General features: G+C 39.4%; 1 protein-coding gene across 1 annotated transcript in view; it reads right to left on the reverse strand.

Annotated features, from left to right (window-relative positions):
* The window catches only part of ERP44 (endoplasmic reticulum protein 44), a 116,223-nt gene that overhangs the window by 12,090 nt on the left and 78,948 nt on the right, over nucleotides 1-25,185 (reverse strand). Inside the window, exons 7-11 of the mRNA XM_005292617.3 lie at nucleotides 12,282-12,339; nucleotides 10,766-10,882; nucleotides 5,771-5,882; nucleotides 5,120-5,261; nucleotides 1,634-1,736 (exon numbers count right to left, since the gene is read on the reverse strand). Of these exons, the coding sequence (XP_005292674.3) occupies nucleotides 1,634-1,736; nucleotides 5,120-5,261; nucleotides 5,771-5,882; nucleotides 10,766-10,882; nucleotides 12,282-12,339 (532 nt within the window). The remainder of the gene's footprint in view (nucleotides 1-1,633; nucleotides 1,737-5,119; nucleotides 5,262-5,770; nucleotides 5,883-10,765; nucleotides 10,883-12,281; nucleotides 12,340-25,185) is intronic.

A 25,185-nucleotide genomic window follows, 5' to 3' on the forward strand; every position in this document is an offset into this window, starting at 1 on the left:
TGCTTGGGCCAGCTGCCAAGTGAGTTCATAAGAAGCACATTCTTGAAACTTTCCTTAGGGCAAAGACAAGTCAGTTAAGGGAGTATAAATAGAGCCTTGGAGTAGAAGCAGAGTTTGTCCCAGGTTCACCCAATGAGTGGACTGAAGAACTGAGTGCTTTGCTGAATTCAATTCACCTCATACAAGTCCACTCAGTATTCTTGTTCAGCCAATCACTCAAACACATATGTTTGGTTACATTTGCAGGAGATAATGCTGCCCTCTTCTTGTTTACAATGTCACCTGAAAGTGAGAACAAGCATTCGCATGGCACTGTTGTAGCCAGCACTGAAAGGTATTTACGTTACACTAAACATTCGTATGCCCCTTCAGGCTTCGATTTGTAGGCTCTAAAGTTTTACATTTTTTTTTTTTTTTACATAACTGCACTCAAAAACAGAACAATCTACATTTATAAGTTGCACTTTCACAACAAAGAGATTGCACTATAGTACCTGTAAGAGGTGAATTGAAAAATACTATTTTTTAAAAATCTTTTTTAAAGTGCAAATATTTGTAATAAAAAATAATATAAAGTGAGCACTATGCACTTTGCATTCTGTGTTGTAATTGAAATCAATATATTTGAAAATGTAGAAAAATATAAAAAATATTTATAATAAATTTAAATTGATATTCTATTATTGTTTAACAGTGCGATTAAAATTGCGATTAATCGCTACAATTTTTTTAATCTCATGATTAATCGGAATTATTTTTTTTAATTGTTTGACAGCCCTAAATTATATTACTACTAATAGAAAGTACTCATGGAATTCAGGGTAGGTCTACACTTACCCGGTAGTTCGGCGGCAAGCAATCGAACTTCTGGGTTCGACTTATCACGTCTTGTCTGGACGCGATAAGTCGAACCCGGAAGTGCTCGCCATCGACTGCGGTACTCCAGCTAGACGAGAGGAGTACCGCGGAGTCGACGGGGGAGCCTGCCTGCCGCGTGTGAACCGAGGTAAGTTCGAACTAAGGTACTTCGAACTTCAGCTACATTATTCATGTAGCTGAAGTTGCATACCTTAGTTCGAATTAGGGGGTTAGTGTAGACCTGGCCTCAGACAAAGTAAAAATGGATTTCTTACAACTTCATGTAATATTGGTAAAAGAGTCCATAAACAATTGGTTTTATTTAAGCCATACTATTTTCAATCACTGAATTGTTAAAATGAACAGATTACATCACACCAGCAGAACAATGCCAGTTGCATTCAGAATGTTCCAAATCATAGAAGAGTTAGTTTAACTCAAGGTGACAAAACTAGCGATATTACAGATATTAAAAAAAGAAGGGTTTCCATATGAAGAAATAAACATTTCGAATTTTTTTTCTTGTTCAGTAAGAACACAAAAATGTGGGATTTTTCTCAATTTAAGTATGTTCTGAGATTTATCAGTGCTGGCTTGTAGTGTTTTAAATTATTGCTAGGTAGATATGGCTACATACTATATTTTCTATAAACAGATTTCTCACACACAATCTTACACACCAACCTAATGTAAAAACACTGTTTTCATGCTGAGAAAGAATAAATGGTTTGCCCAAACAGCCAGATACAAATGCATTCATTTCTGTAAATCTTACCTGACCAGGTGCTACATCAGTTGGATCTGGTCCATGATGAAATTCTCTGTGCAATTTTCCGGAGTGCAAATCTAGTACAAATTGTTTGAGTTTACCTGGAATTCTGAAACAAAATCCCCCCCACAGTGAACATATGATAAATAAGTACACAATCTTCAACAGAAAAGTAAAGTATATTGTTTAGAGTAGCCCACATTTCTCCTGTGCATCAGATACAGTATGTTCACTTTAAGTGATTAATTTATGGTAGAAAGCTAAATGGATGATACGCTTGTGTTAAACTATTCTACCAGTTTTTTTCTTCTTCCCTGCTATCTCCTGAGGGCACAGCAAGTATTTCTTCCCTTCAATAATTCCCACAGAGTTGTCCAAGCCAATAACTTCATTGTATGCTCAATTCAGCTCCCCACTACCCACGCTGCAGAAGAGAACAGCAGGTTCCACTATGATTTCAAACCGGACAGCAGAATTTGATGTGGCTGGATGGCCAAAGAGCACTACTATAAAGGCAAGGGTAGTTTTCCATTTTGCCCTTGGGGCAGTTCCTCTCTAAAATCAGACCCTGTCCAACAGAATAGCTGGGCTTGCAAATTACTGAGATGCTTTAAGATTTTACCTTTTATTTTAAAAACCATGAACTGTTCACAAGGTCACTTCTGACATATCTAGAGGTCTCCGAAGTTCACCTTTATCCTATGGGACTGTCTATGAACCTGCCAATTTCTCTCATTTATGTCAGACAAATGCATTACCCTTACTGCTTGTTGACACAAGCACTAGCTGTTACTAGTCAGATACAGACTATGAAGCAGAGGAAAGAAAGATGTTTTTGAAAAGACAAAAAAGACCTTATAATAGTTTGAAGTGAACTACAAATCCACACGACAGCTATAACTGATAATTATGTACATAACCTATTATAGCTGTGCTTAAATTTAAACTATTACTCTATTGTAAATTGCCTGCAAAGTGTTTTGTTAAAAACCAATTGTGTGTGCTGTGAACATGCTATTCTGCACAAAATATTCATAAGAGAGTGCAATAGTAAATGTAACAAAAACAGTTTTAGGATTTTCCTATTAATCGAAATGTACTAAGGCTTATATTATATTATAGGCCGATTACATTTTAAGAATAAGTCTGCTGGAATTTGGATGAGAAACTGACAATGATCACCAGATTCCTGCCAAACTCCGCTGCAACATTGCATGGTGGGGCTCCAGAATAAGACACAGAGGTCAGGAAGCCTGATTGCAATGTTTACACCATTCCATGGAATTTACAGTACAAGCAACCAAGGGTTCTGCCAGATACAATGATTGCTTCTTAGCCACAGTGTCTGTGGTCAGCATTGCTAACAGATTCCATTCACATTTGGTCTTAGTAACTTCAGATTTGGGGCAATTGCCATGTTTGTAATTTTTGTGCTTTTGTTTTTTAAATTTGGGTTACATTTGTCTAGCACCAGAACTGACACACAGCATAATCTTTCCAAGAAGGCTTGCAGTGGATGTTAAAGCGTGAATAGGTACAATGGGACTCAAGCAAGTGTATGAACACAGTATTACAGTGACTGCTTACTCAATTCACATCATTTGCATGCATAAATACATAATTTGCATCAACATAGCAACTGCACAACCAAATTAGCGCTGCAGCTGTATGCATGCACTTTAGTAAAATCAAACCATGACTATCCAGTCACCACACTTGGCAACATATTTTCATTTATTTTTGACATGTTACATTGAATACAACTCTCAAGAAGAGCTGGATTTTTTGGCCAGATTAAATACAAACAGAAGATAATCATATCCTCACTGTTCTTCCAGTTGTCTCTGACATTAAAGATATCAGGACAAATCCTTTGGTCTAAATTGTCATAGTTCTGCTGAAGCCCATAGAGCTATGACAATTTACATCAGCTGAGGGTTTGCCCTTTGGTGCCAAAACTCTAGGAAACCAGCTCAGAGTTGACAGTCACTTTATCATCAAACATCAGTTCCCTTTAGAAGAGTTTGTACAAATGTCTCATTCAGTATTGCACATCTGTCAGCTGTAGAGCCCTCACATGACTTTTCATTTGGACCTATGGAATAACAGAAACCTTGCCTGTGCAAGATAAAGGGTCCTGTGGTGAACCCTTACTTTTATTTAGATATGTGTGAAATGGGTGTTGAATAAGTTTGGGGTGTAAATTATTTCCTATTCATTAAGCACTGACTATATACTCTATGCTGCCCAAAACAGGATAAAAATCAGCTCCTAAGAGAATAGGAAACTAAACAGGTACATGGATAAAGCTAACAGTGATTAACGAAAAAGTGCAGTTTTGTGACCGCAATTCAATGATCAAGTTACACACAGTTTGCTCATTCACTATGCAGGGTTGTTGATGGAGAGATGCCTTTCAGCGGCTTTTGCCAACATTATGTGCGAAAGCTCACAGTGATATAGAGGGCAAGGTAGATAGGTGTGGCACAACATAGGAAAAACTATTCTGCTTGAATAAATTTCATGTTGATTTATTTATTGCAATTTATAACTTATAAAGAGGTACCCAAACTAGCACTCTGGACACCGTGGATGTTACTGAAAGCAACAATACAACAAGAACAAAAAGCAGCAAGTCCCCAGAAAATCTCCAGCAAAATCTTCCCCAACACAATCAGGATTTTCACCATCAAACTTCCACTCCCCATAAACAATCAGCCCCGCCAGGGCCCAATCCCTTCACCCAGTTGGCTACAAGAAAGGCTTTACAGTGGGCCCCTTAGAGATGATGCTCTAGTGCCAGTCACCTCTCTCTATTCAACTGAGGAGGATCTAGCACAAGCATCTTTGCTGACCACTGTTGTGGCAGCGTGTGAGAGAGACATGGTCTCTCAAGTAGGTCCCAAACCATCTAGTTAGAAATACCACTGTATTTAGAAAAAACTGAAGAGCAGGGATTAAATTGATAATCCATCTATTTTATACATGTTAGGCAGATATTATCCCAACAAATCAGCCATATTCCACTGACTATGAAGGCAGACTATCTGGTGGGAACCCAAGGGGCTTCCCCACCAGTGGTCCATGACTAGCTCAGGATTATCAAAGTTGCAGAAGAGAAAAACAGATGGTGACATATTGGAGGATTCTTATCACTGAATATTTTATACATATTAATTGGACAATATATCAGTTAAATATTTTATTCACTGCTCAAAAACTTTCCAAAGTAACTTGACGTTTCTATGTCGGCAGTAGATGTACCACGGTACTAAGAAATATGAAGGATAATTGAGGAACTAGAACTTGCAGCAGCATTTAAAACTTGGGGCCAGCTTCTCAGCTAATGTGTATCAGCGTAGATCCTATGCCCCCAACCTCAGCTAATAAAATATTTTACCTACTTCCTGTCATGTAATATTGGTTACAGCATTTAAACAAATATGCCAAAATGACTATACGATTTGCAAAAGAAAGGAAGGGTTTACTTACGCTAAATCACTGAAGTCTGGAAAGACATACATGTGCCTAAAACTGTCAATAGCAATAACTGGACAGTCTGCTGGAGTCTTCTGAATATGAAGGAGTGGGTGTCTGAACTTATCACAATCAGCATGCAGAAAGTTTATTGTACCTTAAAAATGAGAATATAGACCAAAATTTACATTAGATATTTGAATGTGAAAATATTACGGTGTTGGTAAATTTATGAATAAAATCTGAGGCATTATGTACATTACAGTAACAAACACGGATGAAGGAATGAATTTAAACAAGCAAACACATTAAAACAATAAACATTTTCTGAGAAATTGTTTTGGTTACAATATAATATAGGTTACAAAATGTAAGTTTATAGGTCATAAGAATTCAATTGTATGAATCCCATATATAAAATAAGCATTTCTGAAGTAAATGTTTATTATAAATAGTTTATATTTCTATATCAGTAGTGTCCAGAGGAGCCAATAGGTTCAGGGCCTCTTTGTGCTGAGCTCTATAGAAGTAAAGATGTCCCTTGCCCTGAAGAGCTTTAAAATTAGAGTGCTGCTCTAACTACTTATGCAATTTTTAGCATTTGGCTGAATAAAAAATATTAGTATGCCTACAAAGTGACAGGGTAAGGCAATAATAATTAGTGACCTTTTTCACTTATTAATTGTCGTGCCACTTCCTGCTGGAATTTTTCTAAACTCTCCAAATCATCTTTCATGTGGAAAAGTATAAGAAAAGGAAGGCCTTCTTCTGTCAACTCCTGCAGAAAGAAAGATATCAAATGAGAAACAAACCTGACTTCTTCCAATACACAACATATATTTTATGCAATTCTAGTGATATTTCTAGTTAGCTAGGACTTCAAACTTTACAACCAGTTGATAGAAGAGGATAGTCAATAATGAGGCAGGAGACGTAATACAAAAGAATTAATACGAGCTTTAACTAAACTGCAGTACAATTTACAACCAGGTACAAAATAAAGTAACTACTGCCTCAACCTTGCAAAACAAAAAAACCACACAACCCCGTATCTCATTGATTTTGCAACCTTACTGGCCAATACCAACCGTTCCTTTCTTCAGTATCTAAATTGACTAGTAGTCAACTTTCAGATTTATTTCAATCTATTGGTGATCTTTAAAGCCCTAAATAACATGGGATTCGCTTATCTGAAACATTACCTATACCCCATCACAACAGTTCAGACCTTCTTGGAGGCGCTTGCTCTTTATTTCCAGGGTGAATCTCTCTACAGATGGTGTTCGGGCTGTCTTAGTAGAGGGCATAAACTTTCAGAATTGACTCCTTCAGTTTACCAGAGCACAAGTTCAGCTAACTTGAGGGTATAATGCAAGACTTATCCAGTTTATCCTTCCTTTGATTTTATTCCCCCATCCCTGCATATTTTTTCCTTTTCATGATTGCTGTTTTGTACGTGTGGGAGAGCTCATGTTGTGCCTATGTGATTAAATTTTCATGTACATTTTGTAAGACTACCCTATGGTATGTTGTCCTGTGCTTTGCTCATCATTAAATGACTTAAGCAATGATGCTTCCACTGTCTCCTTTGGGTATTACACAGATTTATAGATATGACTGTTCTACAGATTTATAGATCTCCGTGTTAGGTAATATTTCCTTTGGAGGTTGCTTCTTTAAAATGGTGTGGCTGAACTCAATTAACTTTGAGAGAAATCCCTTTTCTAACATGTACTCCTACTTCATATTCTCTGCTTTCCTTAGACTTTGAGAATATTTTGTCCATTCTACCACCACATCTAACAATCTCTTGGGACATATTTTTATATGCAGAGAGATGCTATGGTAAATGCTTTACCCTACAAGTAATTGGAAAGATTTGTCTGAACATTTCTTTTTCCAAGGTGAGCTAGCTGGTTGTCATCTGAACATTCAAAAAGCTCTGTTGGAGTAAGATCAAGGTTGGTCTTTTACAGGAATTTTTAAAAACTTTCTGAAAATACCTTTGTAATTCATAAAAAGAAGAACAGGAGTACTTGTGGCACCTTAGAGACTAACAAATTTATTAGAGCATAAGCTTTCGTGGACTACAGCCCACTTCTTCGGATGCATAAGTGGGCTGTAGTAGTCCACGAAAGCTTATGCTCTAATAAATTTGTTAGTCTCTAAGGTGCCACAAGTACTCCTGTTCTTCTTTTTGCGGATACAGACTAACACGGCTGCTACTCTGAAATTTGTAATTCATGTAACTCCTGTTCTAATCATCTTTACTACATGTCTACTACTTTCTCTCCCACATCAAAATAATCTCTATATTTTAACCATGTTTTCTCCTAGTCAGTTCTACTCACGTGAGACGGGCTGGGCCCTCAGTCACCCTTCATATGAGACAACAAGAAAAAGTATCTGCTTGTGCTATGATGTTTGTGGTCCCATTTCATCTCTAGCTTTTACACATTTTTCTAGAATTGAAATATGAAGTGGAGCACTTGGCTATCTAGACTGAAATGTCACCTTCCCCTCCTGGCAGGGGAAAAGCATCTTCTGCACTGTTCGCACATTCTATCTCTTTAATAATATATATTCAGTATACAACCAAGGTTATACTAGTAAAGTTATTTCCCCCAAATCCCTCAAATGGCAGGTTGTCAGAGTTGGCTAGAAAGTCTGAAAACATTTGAAATATTGATGAACAGTGGGAAGTGGGAATTGCAATTCCCAACCCTCCACCGCAATTATTTTGACCATCTCTAATCATTAGCTATGTTGACTTCCTTGCTTGTCTAGAAAAAAGTGAAATCTAAGGACACCTTCATCAAAGAGATTCCTTTGGTCTTCCTGCTGACCTATCCCCAAGAATCCTGTCTTCTCTGCCAAAGGCCAGCACGTGTTGCCTAACAAATGACTAACACGGCTACCCCCTGATACTTGCAGTATTCTTCAGACTCTGAACTAAATGTCCAGTACCACTAGTGTGTACATACTGAGTTAGGCCTCCTACACACAAGTAATTTGTTCCAGTCTGGCAGCACTTTTCTGCTCCCCTATACCATTTCTGTTTCAAGGCTAACAAACACATCCAGAATTGGAGTGTTGTCTGTGGGATTTATTAAATGCAGTCCAACACAGGTATTATTTGGTTTGCCTTTCCAGTCTAATTCTCTACCGGGTCTGGATGATCAGCGAAGGGAACAGCTGCTTGTCTCACTTTTTGGACTTCTCTCCTGCAACTGCTCTTTGTTTTGCATGGAGTGCACTGAAAGATGATTTCCCCCAAGGCATAACCTCCCACAGCTTTTCTGTATGTCTTCATGGAACCATTAGCCCTTTCTAGAATAATTAGCAATCTGAACCCACGGTTCAGCATGTTATATCACATGGTTTCCTGTGACTTCTAAGTGTCTATACTTTACAAATTTAACTGCTTTCTCAACAGATTGATTAACTTGTGATCATGCTTATTTTCTTCTATTTTGAGAGATATTACTAGATCCAGTGGTATTTCTCCATTTTAAGAACAGAGAATCTCTCAGACTGGCAGAGAGCTTCAAAATGGAAGAAACTTTTTGAAGTTCAACCTCTATATGTTGTCTAATGTCACAATGAATAACCCTGCTCTGAATTCCCAATTGTGTGGCCAGTATGCACACAGTATTAATCTGACATTAAAAACAATTTAAACAAAGCAAACCAGAGAAATTAATTTACCAAGACGGAGTTCAATTTAAAATTAATTTCTAATGTTTTAATGTTTAACTATCTTTTTATTTACATCATATTTTATAGCACATACTGGCAAGTCAAAGAAATACAGCTTAAAACATTGATGACAATGCTTCATACTTCTGCTCTAAAAATATTAGTCATTATATACTAAATGTCTAACTACTATACAATTACAAGCAGGCAGAAGTATCAGAATTCTGGCGGGTTTGAAATTGTTTGGCTACTGGAAGCATTGAGTTTTTAAACAAATGTTGCTAAGCAAAATGTCAATTGGGAATGACTTGGGATTGTAAGTATCTGCCCAAGTAAACAGGAGTGGAGAGTCACAAGAGCAACTAGAAAAATTGGAACAGAAACTGATACAAACTTACAATGATGAACCTTGGTTTCTAGGGATCAGAATCTGATTTCACTGTGGGAAAAGTACACTAAAAATCCATCATGCAGTTCTAAAAATGCTAAATACCTGGCATCTTTTTACATGTTGAAATGCAAATGAAGAATTAAAAATTGTGTTTAACAGAAGTTTCTGCTGAAAAGTCTAAATGCTGATTAAAAGATTACACTTAGCATGGTCTATCACACAAAATAAGTTTTTCTTTGTCTTCTCCCCCCGTTATGTAAGCTAATAGAATAATTTGAGCACAGTCAAAACTGCACAGGATACCCCACGTAGTGGAGAAAGCTAAAAAGCCCCACAAAAGAGAATATAGGATGATTCTTCAGTTTATACATCATTGTGTGGATAACACACTGCAATATGTTAGAACTGCATTGCAGTTTTTAACAGGTGCTGTAGTCTAAATGTGCTGTTTGAGTGTAGCTAATTAGCAAGTTCAATATATTTTATTTTATTTTGTATATTTACATATTTACATGTAAATTATAATTTGGGGGGGCGAATACAGAAAGGAGAGAAAACAGAAGGAGGCAGAGAATACAATGAAGGAAGGAAAAAAAGAAAACATTGAAAAGGGAACGGAGAGGAGATGAGAAATGAATACTAAGAACAATCCAGGAAAAGATACATCTTGATTTATTAAAGGAAGAAACGTGGTGGAAAATAGAAAGGGAAAGAGGGTCAAACAAAAGCAAGACAGACGTAGCAAGCAGTGTTGGTTGAATAAGGCTCAGCAAATATTAATAAATTTTACAGGTATTCATAGAATAATTTAATATTTTTGTGGCATTTAGCCAACTCTATAGCTAGTCAAATACTATTCAACAAATACATATTAGATTAATGCTTGTGGAGGCTGGCAAATATATTCAGTTAATTTTTTTCCTGCCAATCCTATTAAGTTATATTTTATATAATTTATTAAATAGAAAGATGATTGACCAACATTTTATAACTAGCTACAGTGTACAACAGTTTTATTCCTTTAAATTACTTGTGGCAACATGCCCACTGCATTTTTCACCCTGGCTAGCAGGTATATTCTTCAAGCTCACAGTATAATCATCATGAATACTATGCATACATATAATACCTTTCCCATAAGGATTTTACAGCACCTCAAAATCTCTATGCAAAAGGTCTTGTATCTATTTTAAGATGGGTAAACAGTTGCACAGAAAAGTTAAGTGATACACCAAGGTCGCAGCACTATACCTACACCTATATTTCAAACAACTTTATACCCACATCCCAGATCTTATGATACTTTCAAAATGAGCCACATATCCTCATCTATAATCTCCTATACTCAACCAGTATATTAATTACCCACTAACCTCCCTCCAATTAGAGCTGAGAAACAGAGTAAACAGAAAACTGAATTGCAACTATTTTATGCAAAAGGTAAAATAAATGCAGGGAAGGTGACTGACAGGGTGTAACTGAGTTCTAGAGAGAGACAGTTTATTTTTGAAAGAGCAGATTGATGGTTAAATGAAAAAAGCAGAAAGGTGGAAGAAAAATGCAATCCTTACCTCTCCATTCTCAAATGTAATTTCACGAACAAGAGGCACACATTTATCTTGCGTCCATGCATAAGTCAAATCAAAATTGGTCATAGAACCTAAGTATACCATATCTGGAGCATTTTCCTGTTTTTAAAAAAATGTTTTGATTATTCTTATTTGAAAATAAGTAAATACTATATTACCTAACGGGAGACCAAGTACATGACATGGAAGTTGAGGGACAGGACTGCAATGAAGAGTTGTGTTCAGACAAATGTATTACATATACAATCCCCAAACTATGGCTTTAAAGAACATTAAACAAATAGATATATACAATAGTTTATACAACCAACTCCATTTTACAAGTTAACGTTAAAAATAAAAATCGGATACAATTTTGCATCTGTTAAAAAGGGAGGATTAGAATAAATTAATTAAGATTTATTTTAGAATTTTGTAGGGTTGTTGATAAATAATAACTTGGTCTATGAAGGATTGCAAGATTTCAGCTGTACACAGATATTCGGTTTCTTAAGAGTGGTGCTTACAAAACCACTGAAAAAATTAACAGGATGGAGAGAAACCGGAATCTCAGGGCTGATTAAACTTATATTGCTAGAGAGACATTGCTAAATTGTGGCAGGCTTTCTTTCTGTATTCTTAGTATTTGACTCTGAAGAAGACTGCATGACTTCTACTATAGTTACTTGTGGTTGGTGTCAAGTAACCAAACTGTCAAAAGCTGAGGAAGTGATAACAGGCACAGATTCAAAAGTGACCTTCTAGACTTTTCCTGCAACGAAGTGTGTTTGGAAACCTATCTGATTTTTTTTCAAGTTACCTTTTATTGTATTTGTCACCGTGACTGTCTGCTGTCTTAGCTTAAAATAAGGAGCCCTTGTTAAGATTTCACTGAGATTTAAAAAAGGAAAAACTGAGCATTTCCTTTTATGGTGGATTTTTTTACAAATAAAAACTATACATACATTTCATTATTATGAATGACTGCTTGGTAACTTCTGAGATTATATAATTAACGTTAAGAGAATGTTTTCTTCAGAAAACAGAACACCAGACACCTGTAGATAAGTCATCTAATATCAGGTGCAAGAGAAAGTGAGGGAAGGTGTGGTAAACATCACCTGCTTTGAGGAAAACAAAATCTACTAAATAAGGTACACAGGCAGAGAATTGCACATTGAACAAAAAATTCTGCAGGACAAAAGAAACAGAAGTGGGACACCTGACAAATGCGTCACTTTTCTGGAAAAAAAAATCTCTCATTTCAGGAAAGTTATAAATTTGAAATAATAAATTTAGGTGTGTATGCTTACTTTTTTCATTATTAGACTAAGACCACTTCACCTCCCAAATTCAGAACCAGTACTGCCCAAGTAGATATTTCTTTTTCTAGATAAAATATTCAGCTATAAAACAATTTAAAAATTGAGAAGCAGAACCATATTAAATGATCTAAACTTCCATAAGACCACATTTAATACACATAATGAAAACAAGCAAAATAAGTAGTTAAACTTACCCCTGGTGGCTTGTAGATTATGTTGTCCCCACTAAATCTCTCTGGTTTTGAAATAGGCCTAAAAAAAGTAGTGAAGAAATATGCTTTAGTAATGATAGATAAATATAAAATGGCTTAGATAATGAAAGCAATAATCCACTTGGTTGAACTTGCTATCATATCTCATTTATTTTATAGGTACCCATTCATTACCATTTTTGAGCACCAAGAAACTGATCTTCCAATGAAGGCACTAGAGAGATCAACTAGAATTGGGTGTGAGGGGACAGGGAGAGGAGGATGTGGAATTAAGATGAACAGATTTTGGTGTACGTGGGGAGCTTCACAGTGCAAGTGATGCACATTGATGAATATAATTTTGGGTAAAGAAGTTTTTTGTTTTTGATAACAGGGGTTTGGATAAAAGAGGTTCTAATATATTGGTGCATCTTCTTCTGATTACTAAACCACATTACTTTGTATAATTTAAAGGTTATCTGCAAAGGATTTTTTAAAAAAGTGTTGGCCCTTTTGGTTTCTTCATGATGTAAAGGCAGCCTGAAAAAAGTGTGTGTGTATGTGGGGGGAAAGAGGTGTTTGCATTAATAAAGCTTTTTTTCTGCTTACTCTTTTAACTGGAGATTCAGCTCTTGTCTACCCTGGAACTCTAATAGATGACTAGAAAACTAATGAAATTAGGACTTCACAAGAGGTTAAATTAAAACCTGAGCAACAGAACAAACAAAAAATTAAGTCAAGATTATTTAAAAAGAAGAATGCTTGATCATCCACTCTTAGTCTGACAAACAATGTCTGCTCACATGGAATGCTAGGGCACTGTGCAGACTTGAGAGATGTAGTGTTATGGGAGACATTGCCAAATGCACCAGTTCCATAATCCAACCACTTCTGTATATAAAGGGGATAATTGGGCTCCCCCCTGTTGTTTTATATAAATGTAGTTGTGTTGTTGGTCATACTTTAATCAGTCCTTGGATCACTGGTAGGAGTGCAACACAGGCTTAGTGAACCACACTGAGCTTTACTATATTTATGTGAAGTTAAGTCTATTCATGGGTCCATAGACTTTGGACCCGATGATGGTCTGGATGTGCTTCCCACTGCAGAAGGAATGCATCTCTCACTAAGATCTTGGTTAGGAGGTTCTGAGACAGAGAGAAAAATACTCCCTTTTGCACACCTTCCACCAATTACATAATGTGAGAACCTAGGGAGGGATCCGTAGAGGCCCAAGCATGTAATGTCTGTTTGACACGGACACGTATTTTAACTAACCTTGCATGCAATATAGGTTTAGCCTGGGAGGCTGCATGATGAGTGAGCAAGAGGCCATGGGTCCAAACAGATTTTGGATATATCTACATTATGGAGACTATACTGGCCTAGCTATGTTAACATGGCTATACTGGCCTAGCCCGGTAGCATACATGCAGCCCACAATGCCAGAAGTTTTCTGGGGTAGGAATACCACCTCCTTGAATACAGTTAGCTGTGTTCACAGAAGCCCTCTTCCATTGACACACTGGGCCTACACGGGGTTTTTTGTCAGCGTAGCTATGTCAGTCAGCGGTGTGGATTTTCACACTCCTGACTGATATAGCTATGCTGGGTCAGCTCCCATGAGAGCGGGGAGGGAGTACCACCCAGCTCTGCTCCTGGCCCGGTCTGGCTGCTGGCCTCCACTCCCATGGCTCCACTCCTGGTCCCGTGCCCAGGTCTCCGGAACTCACAGGTGCACTTCTGGACTGAGTAGAGCTAGTTCAGGGAAAGAAGGTGAAGTCTATCCTGCCCAGATGAGAGGCAGGGGGCATGGATCAGCAAAAGAGATTAAGATGTGTTTCTTGCTTTTGGAATCTGTTTTTAAAAGGATTTGCATACCGAGCATGTGTCAAGATTTGAAACCCCATGACAAAAAGACATCATTAATGCCACCTTGCAAGTGGGGCAATACTTAAAGCCAGGCAATTTAGGATCAAGCGTTCCTAAGCCCTAGTACCATGAAGATCTTCCTGTCAAAAGGTAAAAAAAAGAGAACAAGGTAGGCAAAACTGCCAAAACTTGCCAATAGGAAAACGATCTAATCTATTCTTAACACTAATATGTACAAATAGCCACAAAAGTCTTTGTGAAAGTGCATCGAGATGCAGATAGTGTGGAGCTTTGTCTTGCAGCCACAGTGGTGAGAAGGAACTGAGTGGTGGTTAGGCCTGTATCACCTTTTTTGCCCTTGATACAGGAGCATGAGGACACTCAAAGGTGCATGCAGGATCCTAAAAGACACTGTTGGCTAAAGAGATTCCAATCTCGAGTGCATGCACATCAAGAGTGCAATATATACGGAAAGGCCCTCCAGAATAACTGTTTTTGTGTCTGTTGTCACCTGTTTAGCTCCACTATCTAATGAACACCAGAGTTGACACACCAGAAATGGGAAAGCTGAGTGGTGGGGGGAGAAGAGGCAGAAAGGAAGGATATTCTCACCTCCCTTCCCAATTTTATTTTTGCCTTCAAAGTAACTCTCTATCCTTTCCTATAGATTTTGGACTCCTTTAGCCCAACTGCCATAGGACATCCTGGAAATTCCTAGTTTGCATATGAAGAGTTAATGTGTCCCTGCTGTAAGTCACTGAGACAGCTATGAGACTAATATGGTACAAAGGCAGGTAGTGTAAAAAAAAAAAAAATCATTTAACAAAACTGTAACAAATACTAACTCAAGAACCTGATCCAAAATTCTTTCATCCACTTCAATGGGCATTAGATCAGGCCCCTAATTATTAAAGCATAATTCATATCAGAAGGTAGAGCCTTAATGTCTAAATTCTTCATTAATAATTAAAAGAAAGAATCTAGTGTTTATGGTTTATTAATTTCATCTGTATATTCCACAGGGAGCAAAACCAAATATCTTAATGTTTCTTTTCCTGTTACTCTGTAATACAGAGTTTAGTTTTTCCAATAAAAAGCAAGTCAAGCACTGATAAACACAAGTTAACTCTATTCCATCTTTCCCAATGAGTTGCTCTCTTACATCTCGTTTCTATCAATCAGTGTTGAGACAGTAGTTTCTCACCATTAGTTATATAAAATTTACTTATAGCTGACCTAAGAAAAGCCAATGGATCCCATGTAGTTCCATTTTTGCAGTTGTGATTTGATAAAATACAAACCCCCAAATGTTCTCCAAAGGATAATCTCTAACAGCCACATTTTTCTTTGCTTCATTTAATCTAATCACCCTCCCTCTTGCTTCTTGTGTTTACGCCGTCCAAATACTTGCATCTGTTTCTATCTTCCTACCTTAGTTGTCATTTTGACCATGAGATATCTATTTAATTACTTTTATTGTACTCCAGGTACGGAAGACAACTCTCCAGCAATGCATAATTATATGCATATTAATAAAAGGAGTTTTCTAACATATTTGCCTACCTCCTTATCTTTCCCATTTTCCTTTGGGCATATATAACTCAAAAAACAAAAGATACAACCACAATGTGACAGAACCCCTCCCCCCCTTAATAAAGGAACTACACTGAGGCAACTTCCCATGTACAAACTTGTCTTTCACTGTATCAGACTCAAAAGTAGGTGTGGAAATAGGAGTATCTCAGCTACTATCAACTTCGTAGAATATCAGAGTTGGAAGGGACCTCAGAAGGTCATCTAGTCCAACCCCCTGCTCAAAGCAGGACCAATCCCCAACTAAATCCCCAAATGGCCCCCTCAAGGACTGAACTCACAATCCTGGGTTTAGCAGGTCAATGCTCAAACCACTGAGCTATCAGGTCCTACACCTATAGACAAGAAAAACAAAGTTCTGGAGTACAATCTGTTGTGGGACCCATTTCTTTTGTCAAGGCCCTCTTCTGTCTCCTTCCACTTCAATCACTGGTCATCTGTATGTAACCACCACTACTGAGTTCAGCACAATTAAAATCAAACAGCAGTGGGGTGCATTACATAAAAAAAAAAAATTAAAAAAAAAAAGCAGCAGCTCTAACGGTAAAAGACACCCCTTTTACAAAGTGATCAACAAAGAAAAATGAAAACAAGTTTCATTTGGTGCCATGATTTTTCTCTTTCTTTTTTCTTTTCTTTTTTTTTTTGGGTGGATAAAGGCGGTCTACAAGGTCTTGTTCTATTTTAGTGCCTCAAATTCAAGTGTCCTGTCTATTCTTTGTTTTATCTGGAACACTATGGATGACTGGATAACTGACTGGATATAAAAGTCGCTATGCAAATTAAACCTGCTTGAGGGGGGAAATGATTAAGGGCTTGTCTACACAGGACGTTAGTGCATGGCAAGCTAGGGTGTGAATCTACAGTGCACTAGCTTGTAACTTCCCACTCCTATTATTCATCATCTATCATGCAGGTAGATTCTTTTTCTCTCTTTCCTACCGATGATTAAAACACAAATCAGAAGCATGGACCACATACATATAGTTTCTAAAACATTCCTCAAACTGTTAAATCAATTCTTCCACTTCCAAAATCACTAGGGGTTTTCCTTGAATTCCCTATATATTTCTAGTACTAAAAAGTGATTTCCCTCCTCCTCCTGATAGCTTCTTCTGATTCCATCTGGGTTCTGTGCAACTTTCCACACTGTGGACCATAACACCCTACCAATCTACCTCTGCAGCTACAGACTCTCTCCCCCACTGTAGTTTCACTCCTATTAACCAACATAGTCTTAGTCTCTGGTGTTTGTTCGTCCTCTTTGCAAAGACCTCTCCCATAAGGTTCAGTCTACAACGCTCTTCTTTCTTATCCATCTTGTTCCTAAGCAGTGACCACTAACTTTTACACTGGTGATATTTCAACTCTGATTTTCTTTATAATTCTTTGAAATTGTGCCCATCCTGCCAATCCTCTCCATGTACCATAACAAGTAAAATTGTGGCTTTGTTTCAACTTCCTTTACCTAAATAACTCAAAGACAGCACTGCTTTGGCAAGGCAAAAGCAGCATTGTCTTGAGGGTGGTTTGTGAGGTGGTCTGCTTTTCCTGCAAAATGAAAAGCTTTCATATTTATTTCAGCTCATTGTAAGAGAAATCTGGACATGATAGTTCATATAACCTTACAATTGTTGAGCTGTCTGTCCAGACTCAGACTGGGAGAACCCTATTAAGGATTAGGAGGTACTTTATAATCTTTAGAGTTTATAGGTGGATTTTGGATCTAACTAGAACCATTTTCACTTGAACCATTTAGTTCTATATACTCCAAACTAGAAACACTTGTCTGTGTAAGTTTCCAACAGGGGAGACTAGAGAAAAAAATCCTTCCAACAAGTTTGGAACCTGAAGTCACCATAACAGTTGTGAAAAATGTATCACTCTCCAGGTTCAGTGCCTCATAGGCTCTACCTTGAAGCAGGTTATGAAAGTGGAAAAGAGCCCAGAGGATTATCTCAGGCCATCAGCTACAGATTTCAGCAAAACAAGCAGAACTGCAGATGACAAAACTCCATATCCTTTGCTTCAGTATGGTTGCCTACTCAAGGCAGGAAAGCTCTGCCCGTGTCAGTCTGAAGTGGAATGCCACATGGACTATGCTCTGTCAGGTTCAGAGAATTCCTGCTGAATTGTACAACTAACTTCAGAAAGCTGAGCAGCATTAGGATGTGGGAGATTGCCATCTGAGAGGCTTTTCCTTAGACAAATTAGTTATACAAATATGGACATTCCTTGGTTCCAGAATTGGGCTGCAACTATGCTTTGTGAAAAAACGAAGCGGAAGACAGGCTATCAGGGAGAGTACAGAAATGGAAATTAAGTCTCTTAAGGAAGTGATGGTGGGGATGATGTTGATAACAGTTGGGCTGGGGAGATGGGAATGTAGAGATAGGCATATTACAAGTTTATAGAGAGATTCTCTGGGATTGAGGCTAGGAAAAACTGGGATTGACTCTGTTTTGATATACTTGGCAACTAAGTGGCTTAACCACTTGAGGTCCAAAATAAGATGGTCCCTTTGACATTATTTCAAATAAATCAAGGAACCCAAGAACTGGTGTTCTAAAAGCATGTAGATCACAGTCACTATAATTAATGAGTAACAAACCATTCAAGAATTCGACTGAAGAAGTGAGCATGGCTATTAGCTGGAAGCTCGCAGAATTTAGAAATCTAGCAGACAGAATAAATTTTAGCACACACAATAAAATTTACCTAACGCAGACAAAATATTAGACAATTCTTGGATTCTTCAATAGAGAAGAATAGCATAGTTTGATTTATTCTCTTCTAATCAAATATGCAGAACCTTGGCCTCTCCAAGTGAGAAAAGGAGAGGTTAGCCTTCAAAACTTGGTGATATTTAGAGCAAACAGAGAAGACTGTTTTGGAATATCCTCAGAGGCAATTTCCAGGAAAATGTGGGTTATTTAAATACACATTGTCAGAATCTAGTAATAGATAGATTAGAAGTAGTGACAGTTGAAAATCCAAGGCACCAGCACTTTTCTTGACTAGTTCTTGGATGTCTTACAATATCTAAATAAATATTTTCAGTAAGAATTTCAGGTCATTATTATTGCCTACTGTTCCTGAAGTGGTGGGACAGAGGAATCCTTAATATCATTTTTATACTTCTACGGGCTTTTGAAGGATTTGGAAGAATGGAAAGACACTATAAAGAAACAAGGTTCTGAATAGTAGTTTAGTGCTTCTGGTCCTCAGAACAAGAATGAAAGTTGTGGTCAGAGAGCATCTGAAGGATTTTACTGCCTCAGATGCTGGTTCACTAGTTTAGAACATGAGGCAGATGCAGAGAGCCTGAGATACGCAGCCTTGCCAAAAGAAATACACTTGATTATTCTCCTCCTTGATCTTCTCTACTTTCACAGCCATATCCTTTTAATAGAAATACACCTCTTTTGTTAAACTCTAATTCACCGGAAAATAAACTAGGAAAAAGTGAGGACCACTTGTATGGTGCTGATTTTGTTTACTTGCTTGTTTTAGTGGTTTCTTGTGCATGTTTAAGAGACCTTAGCTGTGTACTGAGCTTGTTCAACTGGAAGAAACATTTTTCTACCCTCCCTATATCTCTTAATTTCTCTGCCAATCCTCATTATTATTTAACTCAAAAGTATTTTGGAATTCCGTTTGTGTGAAAAACATTATACTAACTAAGGTCCTGATCCTGCAACTTAAGCAGATAGACAAATTTGCAAGAGGCCCAGTCACTTTAAACAGTCATGTGCCAGCACACTAAACATTGCAAAAGCAGGACCTATAGTAGTATTTTATTACCTCTACAATTAAAAAACATTAGCCACTGCCCATTTTATTTCTCTCCCCACTGAATTACTATTATAGTTGAAATATTGCTGTTAATACATTATTATTTAATAAAATATAGATAACTGTCAACTTCTATAGTGTTTTCTATTGGAAGATTCAAATGCACTTTACCAATATTAAATTAACTAATGCTGCTGCAGCTTCATTGTTATTGATATAGGTTAAAGCTAGCTTGGATACATCTGTATGTGCTACAACTGCCCCCCCTTCACACCCCAAAAGACTGCTGTGTAGCCATACCCTTTGTCTTATTCTTTAACCAGTAAACTAAACTGGCATGTAACTGAGCTCATTAGTGCTTAATAAGTGATAGTTTTCGTTGTTGACTACTGATAACCAAAGTCAAAAGCTGTATGTCACATATTACCAGCACATCCACCTTAAGGGGAGGGGCAATTTTCTAAAGACATAAATGACAGTTATGCACTTCTCTCTCATAAGACATGTAACTGCCATTGTGCCTCTGAAAGTTAAATATCTCCCCCTAAACATTTAATGTTCTTCTACAGCATTACTAGAGATATTTTGTTGGGCTTAGAATTTTTGATAGAAAAAAACCCTACTAATTTTACATGACAATACTACTGTAAAATAGGAATAAAAATAGATATACTTCACTCATTTGTTGGTTAGTTTAGGGTGTTCTGCAATAGTGGAATTTGCCGCAAGGTGTTTAACTTGCGATTAAGTTCTTTATCACTGAAAAGGAAAGCTCTTTACAAACTAAGTTGACACTTTAGCACTGCCCACACCTACAGATCTTACTAACAAAGGTGTCAGTGTGAGTTAAGAGCCACATGATGGATTCTTTAACCAACCTTAGGCCATGTCTACACTACAGAGTTAAGTTGACTTAAGTTACATCAATGATCATAAGCCGCTTTAATTACATCGGTTGTGCATATCCACACAACGCTCCTTGTGTCGGCGGAGCATGTCCACAGTTGGTGCTCTTGCATTTACAGAGAGTGTTGCATCGTGGGTAGTTATCCCACTGTGCAACTTGCCACTCACTGCCATTGGGAGCTCTGGGAATGGATCACGGTGCATCATGGGGGTGTGTTCACCATCCCATGATACAGTTCTTTCTGTCCCATCATTCCATGGGCTTCTGACTTGGTTTCATGCCGTTTTTCAACAGCCCTTGTTAATTGTGTGCCCACCATCTCTGCCTCAAAATATAGATCCTGCACTGCTGACCATTCTGGTGATGAGCATTATGAACACAGCATGGCTGGTCATGCAGCTGCAAATCAGAAAGTGAATTGGTGGTGCCTGCCCTGCTGTGTGCCATGGAAAGAAATAATTCAAGATTGCTGCTGGCATTCACAGAGCAGCTGCTCACAGTGGACCATCAGTACTGGGCTTGGGAAACAAGCACTGAGTGGTGAGATTGCATCATGATGTATGTATGGGATGATGAGCAGTGGCTGTAGAACTTTCGCATGTGCAAATCCACTGTCCTGGAACTGTGTGCTGGCTCACCTTACCACTGCGATGCAAGGACTCCAGAATGAGAGCTGACCTCACTGTGGAAAAGCGAATGGCGATCGCTGTGTGGAAGCCGTCAAATCCAGACTGCTACCGGTCAGTTGCGAATCAGTTTGGAGTTGGAAAGTTCACCATGGAAAGTCCAGTGATGCAAGTGTGTGGGGCTATTAATCATCTCCTGCTATGAAGGACTATGACTCTTGACAATGTGCAGGAAATTGTTGACGGCTTTGAGGCAATGGGATTCCCTAACTGTGGCGAGGAGATAGATGGAACACATATCCCAATTTTGAACACAGGACGTCTTGCGACAGAGTACATTAACCGAAAGGGCTACTTCTCCATGGTCTTGCAGGAGCTGGTGAATCACCAGGGCCTTTTCACTGACATCAGTGCAGGGTGGTCAGGGAAGGTACATGATGTGCACATTTTTAGGAACACTGGACTGTATAGAAAGCTGCACACTGGGACTGTCTTTCCAGACCAGAAGATTCCAATATGGGATGTGGAAATGCCCATGGTGATCCTGGGAGACCCTGCCAATCCCTGGCTCCCATGGCTCATGAAGCCTTACACCGGGAACCTAGACAGCAGGAAGGGGTGCCTCAACAACAGGCTCAGCAGGTGCTGAATGACGGCTGAATGTGCCTTTGGCTGTTTAAAAGCTTGCTGGTGCTGCCTTTTTGGAAGGTTAGACCTCAGTGAGGAAAATATTCCAATGGGCACCGCGACCTGCTGTACTCTGCATATTTGTGAAGCGAAGGAGGAAAAGTTTCCCCAGGGTGGAGTGCTGAAGTAGATCAGTTAGCTGCTGATTTTGAGCAGCCCGATACCAGGGCAATTAGAGGGGCATAGCAGGGGGCTATTCGAAATAGGGAAGCTTTGAAGGAGCATTTTGACACTGATTCCCAGTAACGTGTCTTTAACTGACCCCTATAGGGCTTGCTTCCTGAGCATTAATTGTACTGAGCAAATATTTCTGCCTATAGCCACTGTGTTTGATGTTAGCACCAACTAATGTGTGTATGACACAAATAAAGACTCATTTTACTTCAAAGATTAAAGTTTAATAACAGGACAAAACACAAAAAATTTGTCAAACAGGGGACATGGTAATGAGGAACAGTCTCTTGGTTATGGCTCTCACAGCTGTGAGTATCTTCAGCTTTCATTGTGGAGTGCACAGGATACTGCTAGGAACCAGGAAAATGTACTCCTGGGGGATTCTGCGCCACTGCGCATATTGCATGTGCTGTGCATTTATTTTTTATTTTTTGTGTGTGCAGAAAATAGCTTCTGCTGAACAGTTGCTGCAGTTCTGCCTTTTGCCCACCAGAGGGCAATGTGGCATTAGAGCACAGCAGCACTCCTGGCCGGCCCCAGTTACGATAGTGAAGAGAAAGAGCCTGCCTTCTTCACAGCGCCTGTTGGGCCAGATCAGGAGACAGGGGATATAGGGAGACAGAGAGCTTGGGACTGCTTGGGGGCGGAGGGGAGGGTCAGACAGGGACTCATAAGGGCTAGTGGGGAAGGACAGACTGGGGCAAGGGCTGAATGGGAGTGGAGGTGCAGGGCCACGGGGCAGGGCATATGGGTTGAGTGGGGGCACAGAGACAGATGGGGACAGGGGGTGCAAGGACACATGGGGGAACAAGGACACATGGGAACAGGGGCAGGTGTGCTTGGCTGAGTGAGGGAGGCTAGAGGTCAGCCAGGGTCTGCATGGGGGATGCTCCCTAACAATCCCTCCCCCCCACCAAAAAAACCCCTGTTCCATACTTTTCTCACCAATACCCAACAACCCTTCAAGTTCATACCCAGGCTCCTTCCCAGCAATTACTTCCCTCTCTCTCAGCTGCTCCGTTAGCCCTGATTCCCCCAAGCCTTTGCACTGCTTCTGAGGGGTGCGGGAAATATGGTTCTATATTGTAGTTTAAATGAATTATTACTCAGAGTTCTGTATTAATATGCCTAGTAAGGAATCTATTTGTCAAAAAACATTTCCTGAATCTTTTTGTTGTCTTTAATTGTTACAGACATACTTGCTGACAGGTACTTTGAAATGAATTACAAAACTAATTGAAACTGGTGTGATTATATTGCATTATTTTGACAAATAAAATATGCAGAATTTTAAAATACTATGTGCAGAATTTTTATTTTTTTGACGCAGAATTCCCCCAGGAGTAAACATGTAAGGAATGTGATGTGGGAGTTTGGGGAGGGCAGGGAATGGAGTTCTGTATTGGCTGAAGGAGTTGTGCACAGATGTGCTCAAACTGCAGTGCAATGAGGGACTTGAGCATCTCTGTCTGGCCCTCCAGTAGCTTTATCATATGCGCCTGCCACTGTGTCCCTTCCAGGCTATCCTGCCTGAGTCTTTCATTAATTGACTCCCTCCACCCTCTTGTTTCGCTATGTGATACGTCTGTTGACTACAGCACTTCACAAAAAATATCCTTACTCCTCCTGGTTTGCCTCTTTATCTGTATGGCCCTACCAAATTCACAACCATGAAAAACACATCACAGACTGTGAAATCTGATCTCCCTCCATGAAATCTGGTCTTCTGTGCTTTTACCCTATACTATAGGCATTTCATGGGGGAGACCAGGGTTTCTCAAATTGGGGGTCCTGACCCAAAAGGGAGTTGCAGGGGTGGCCCAGAAATTTATTTAAGGGGGGGTCTCAGTATTCCCACCCTTACTTCTGCACTGCTTTCAGAGCTGGGCGGCTGGAGCGTGGTGGCTGCTGACTGAGGGCCCAGCTCTGCATGGAGCAGCGCAGAAGTAGGGGTGGCAATACCGTACCATGCCATCCTTAATTCTGCTCTGCTGTTGGAGGCAGCTCTGCATTCAGAGCTGGGCTCTTGGCTAGCAGCTGCCACTCTCCAGCTGCCCAGCTCTAAAGGCAGCACCGCTGCCAGCAGCAGTGCAGAAGTAACCCCCCCCTACAATAACCTTGCAACCCCCACAACTCCTTTTTGGATCAGGACTCCTACAATTACAACACCATGAAATATCAGATTTAAATAGCTGATATCATGAAATTTACGATTTTTAAAATCCTATGACCATGAAATTGACCAAAATGGACTGTGAATTTGGTAGGCCCTACTTATCTGACAGAGGCACTCCACTGGTGCGGAGGAGTGGGTCCTCAAGGGCACATCTGCAGAAGCCAAAGAAACAATGAAAGAGACAGTATTGTGAGTTCACTTACAGCCATGAATCATAAAAGTTACATATGCTTATTTCTCACTGTCCCTTTGCTAGCACACAGTTCGTCAAGAGTCCGAAAAATGGTGAGGTCAGCTGAGGGGTGGAGGGTAGTGGGTTTTGGAGCGGGAGTGGGCAAGAAGGGACAAAGGGTCTGGGTGATTTGTGAAGAGGGTCACTACACACGCTTAGGGAGGGTATTCTGAATATTGGCACCTTTTGCCACAGGCGGGGGTAATTGAACCTGATATCTCACTCCTGAGGGTAACCCAGGATGCAAAGGGTGCATCTCCTGCATGTGTGCGGCTTCAGACCGGGTCCGTATGCTGCTCACCTGTGTGCCACTCTAGTCCCTGCTGAAATAATTTCCAGTTCGCAGCAACAAGACAACTCGGCCAAGGAACCTTCGTCAGAGGATTGCAGAATACCTACAGGAAAGTTTTCTAGAGATCTCTATGGAGAATTCGCAGGACATCCTGGTGTACATTACCAAACTTTTCCGCCAGGCCCCCCCACTGCACAGCTGCATAGGCTCATTTGTTAATTTCTGTTCCTTATGCCTCCCACACAAAGTACATGAGAGCTCAATCTCCTCTCACCATGCAGTATCAAACCACAATGCGTGCTTACCAGAGCTTGCCTCCCCTTCTTCAGGCATGCCAGAGCTGGAGTGCTGGGACTGTCTAGACCCCTCTGGAGTGGAAAAGAGGTCCTGACTCGCCACGCCACCAGATGACACTGTGGTGTATTCCACATCCTTCTCCAACTCAGCTTCTTTGTCTATCACTTCGTCCTTGGGGTTGACCTGACTGGTCGCTGCCTCCAGTTCCCCAAAGTATTCATGGGGCTCGTGGTGGTGGAGGTGTGGTCGCCACCGA

Source organism: Chrysemys picta, chromosome 2, assembly GCF_011386835.1.
Source record: "Chrysemys picta bellii isolate R12L10 chromosome 2, ASM1138683v2, whole genome shotgun sequence".
In the NCBI taxonomy this organism is placed as follows: domain Eukaryota; kingdom Metazoa; phylum Chordata; order Testudines; family Emydidae; genus Chrysemys; species Chrysemys picta.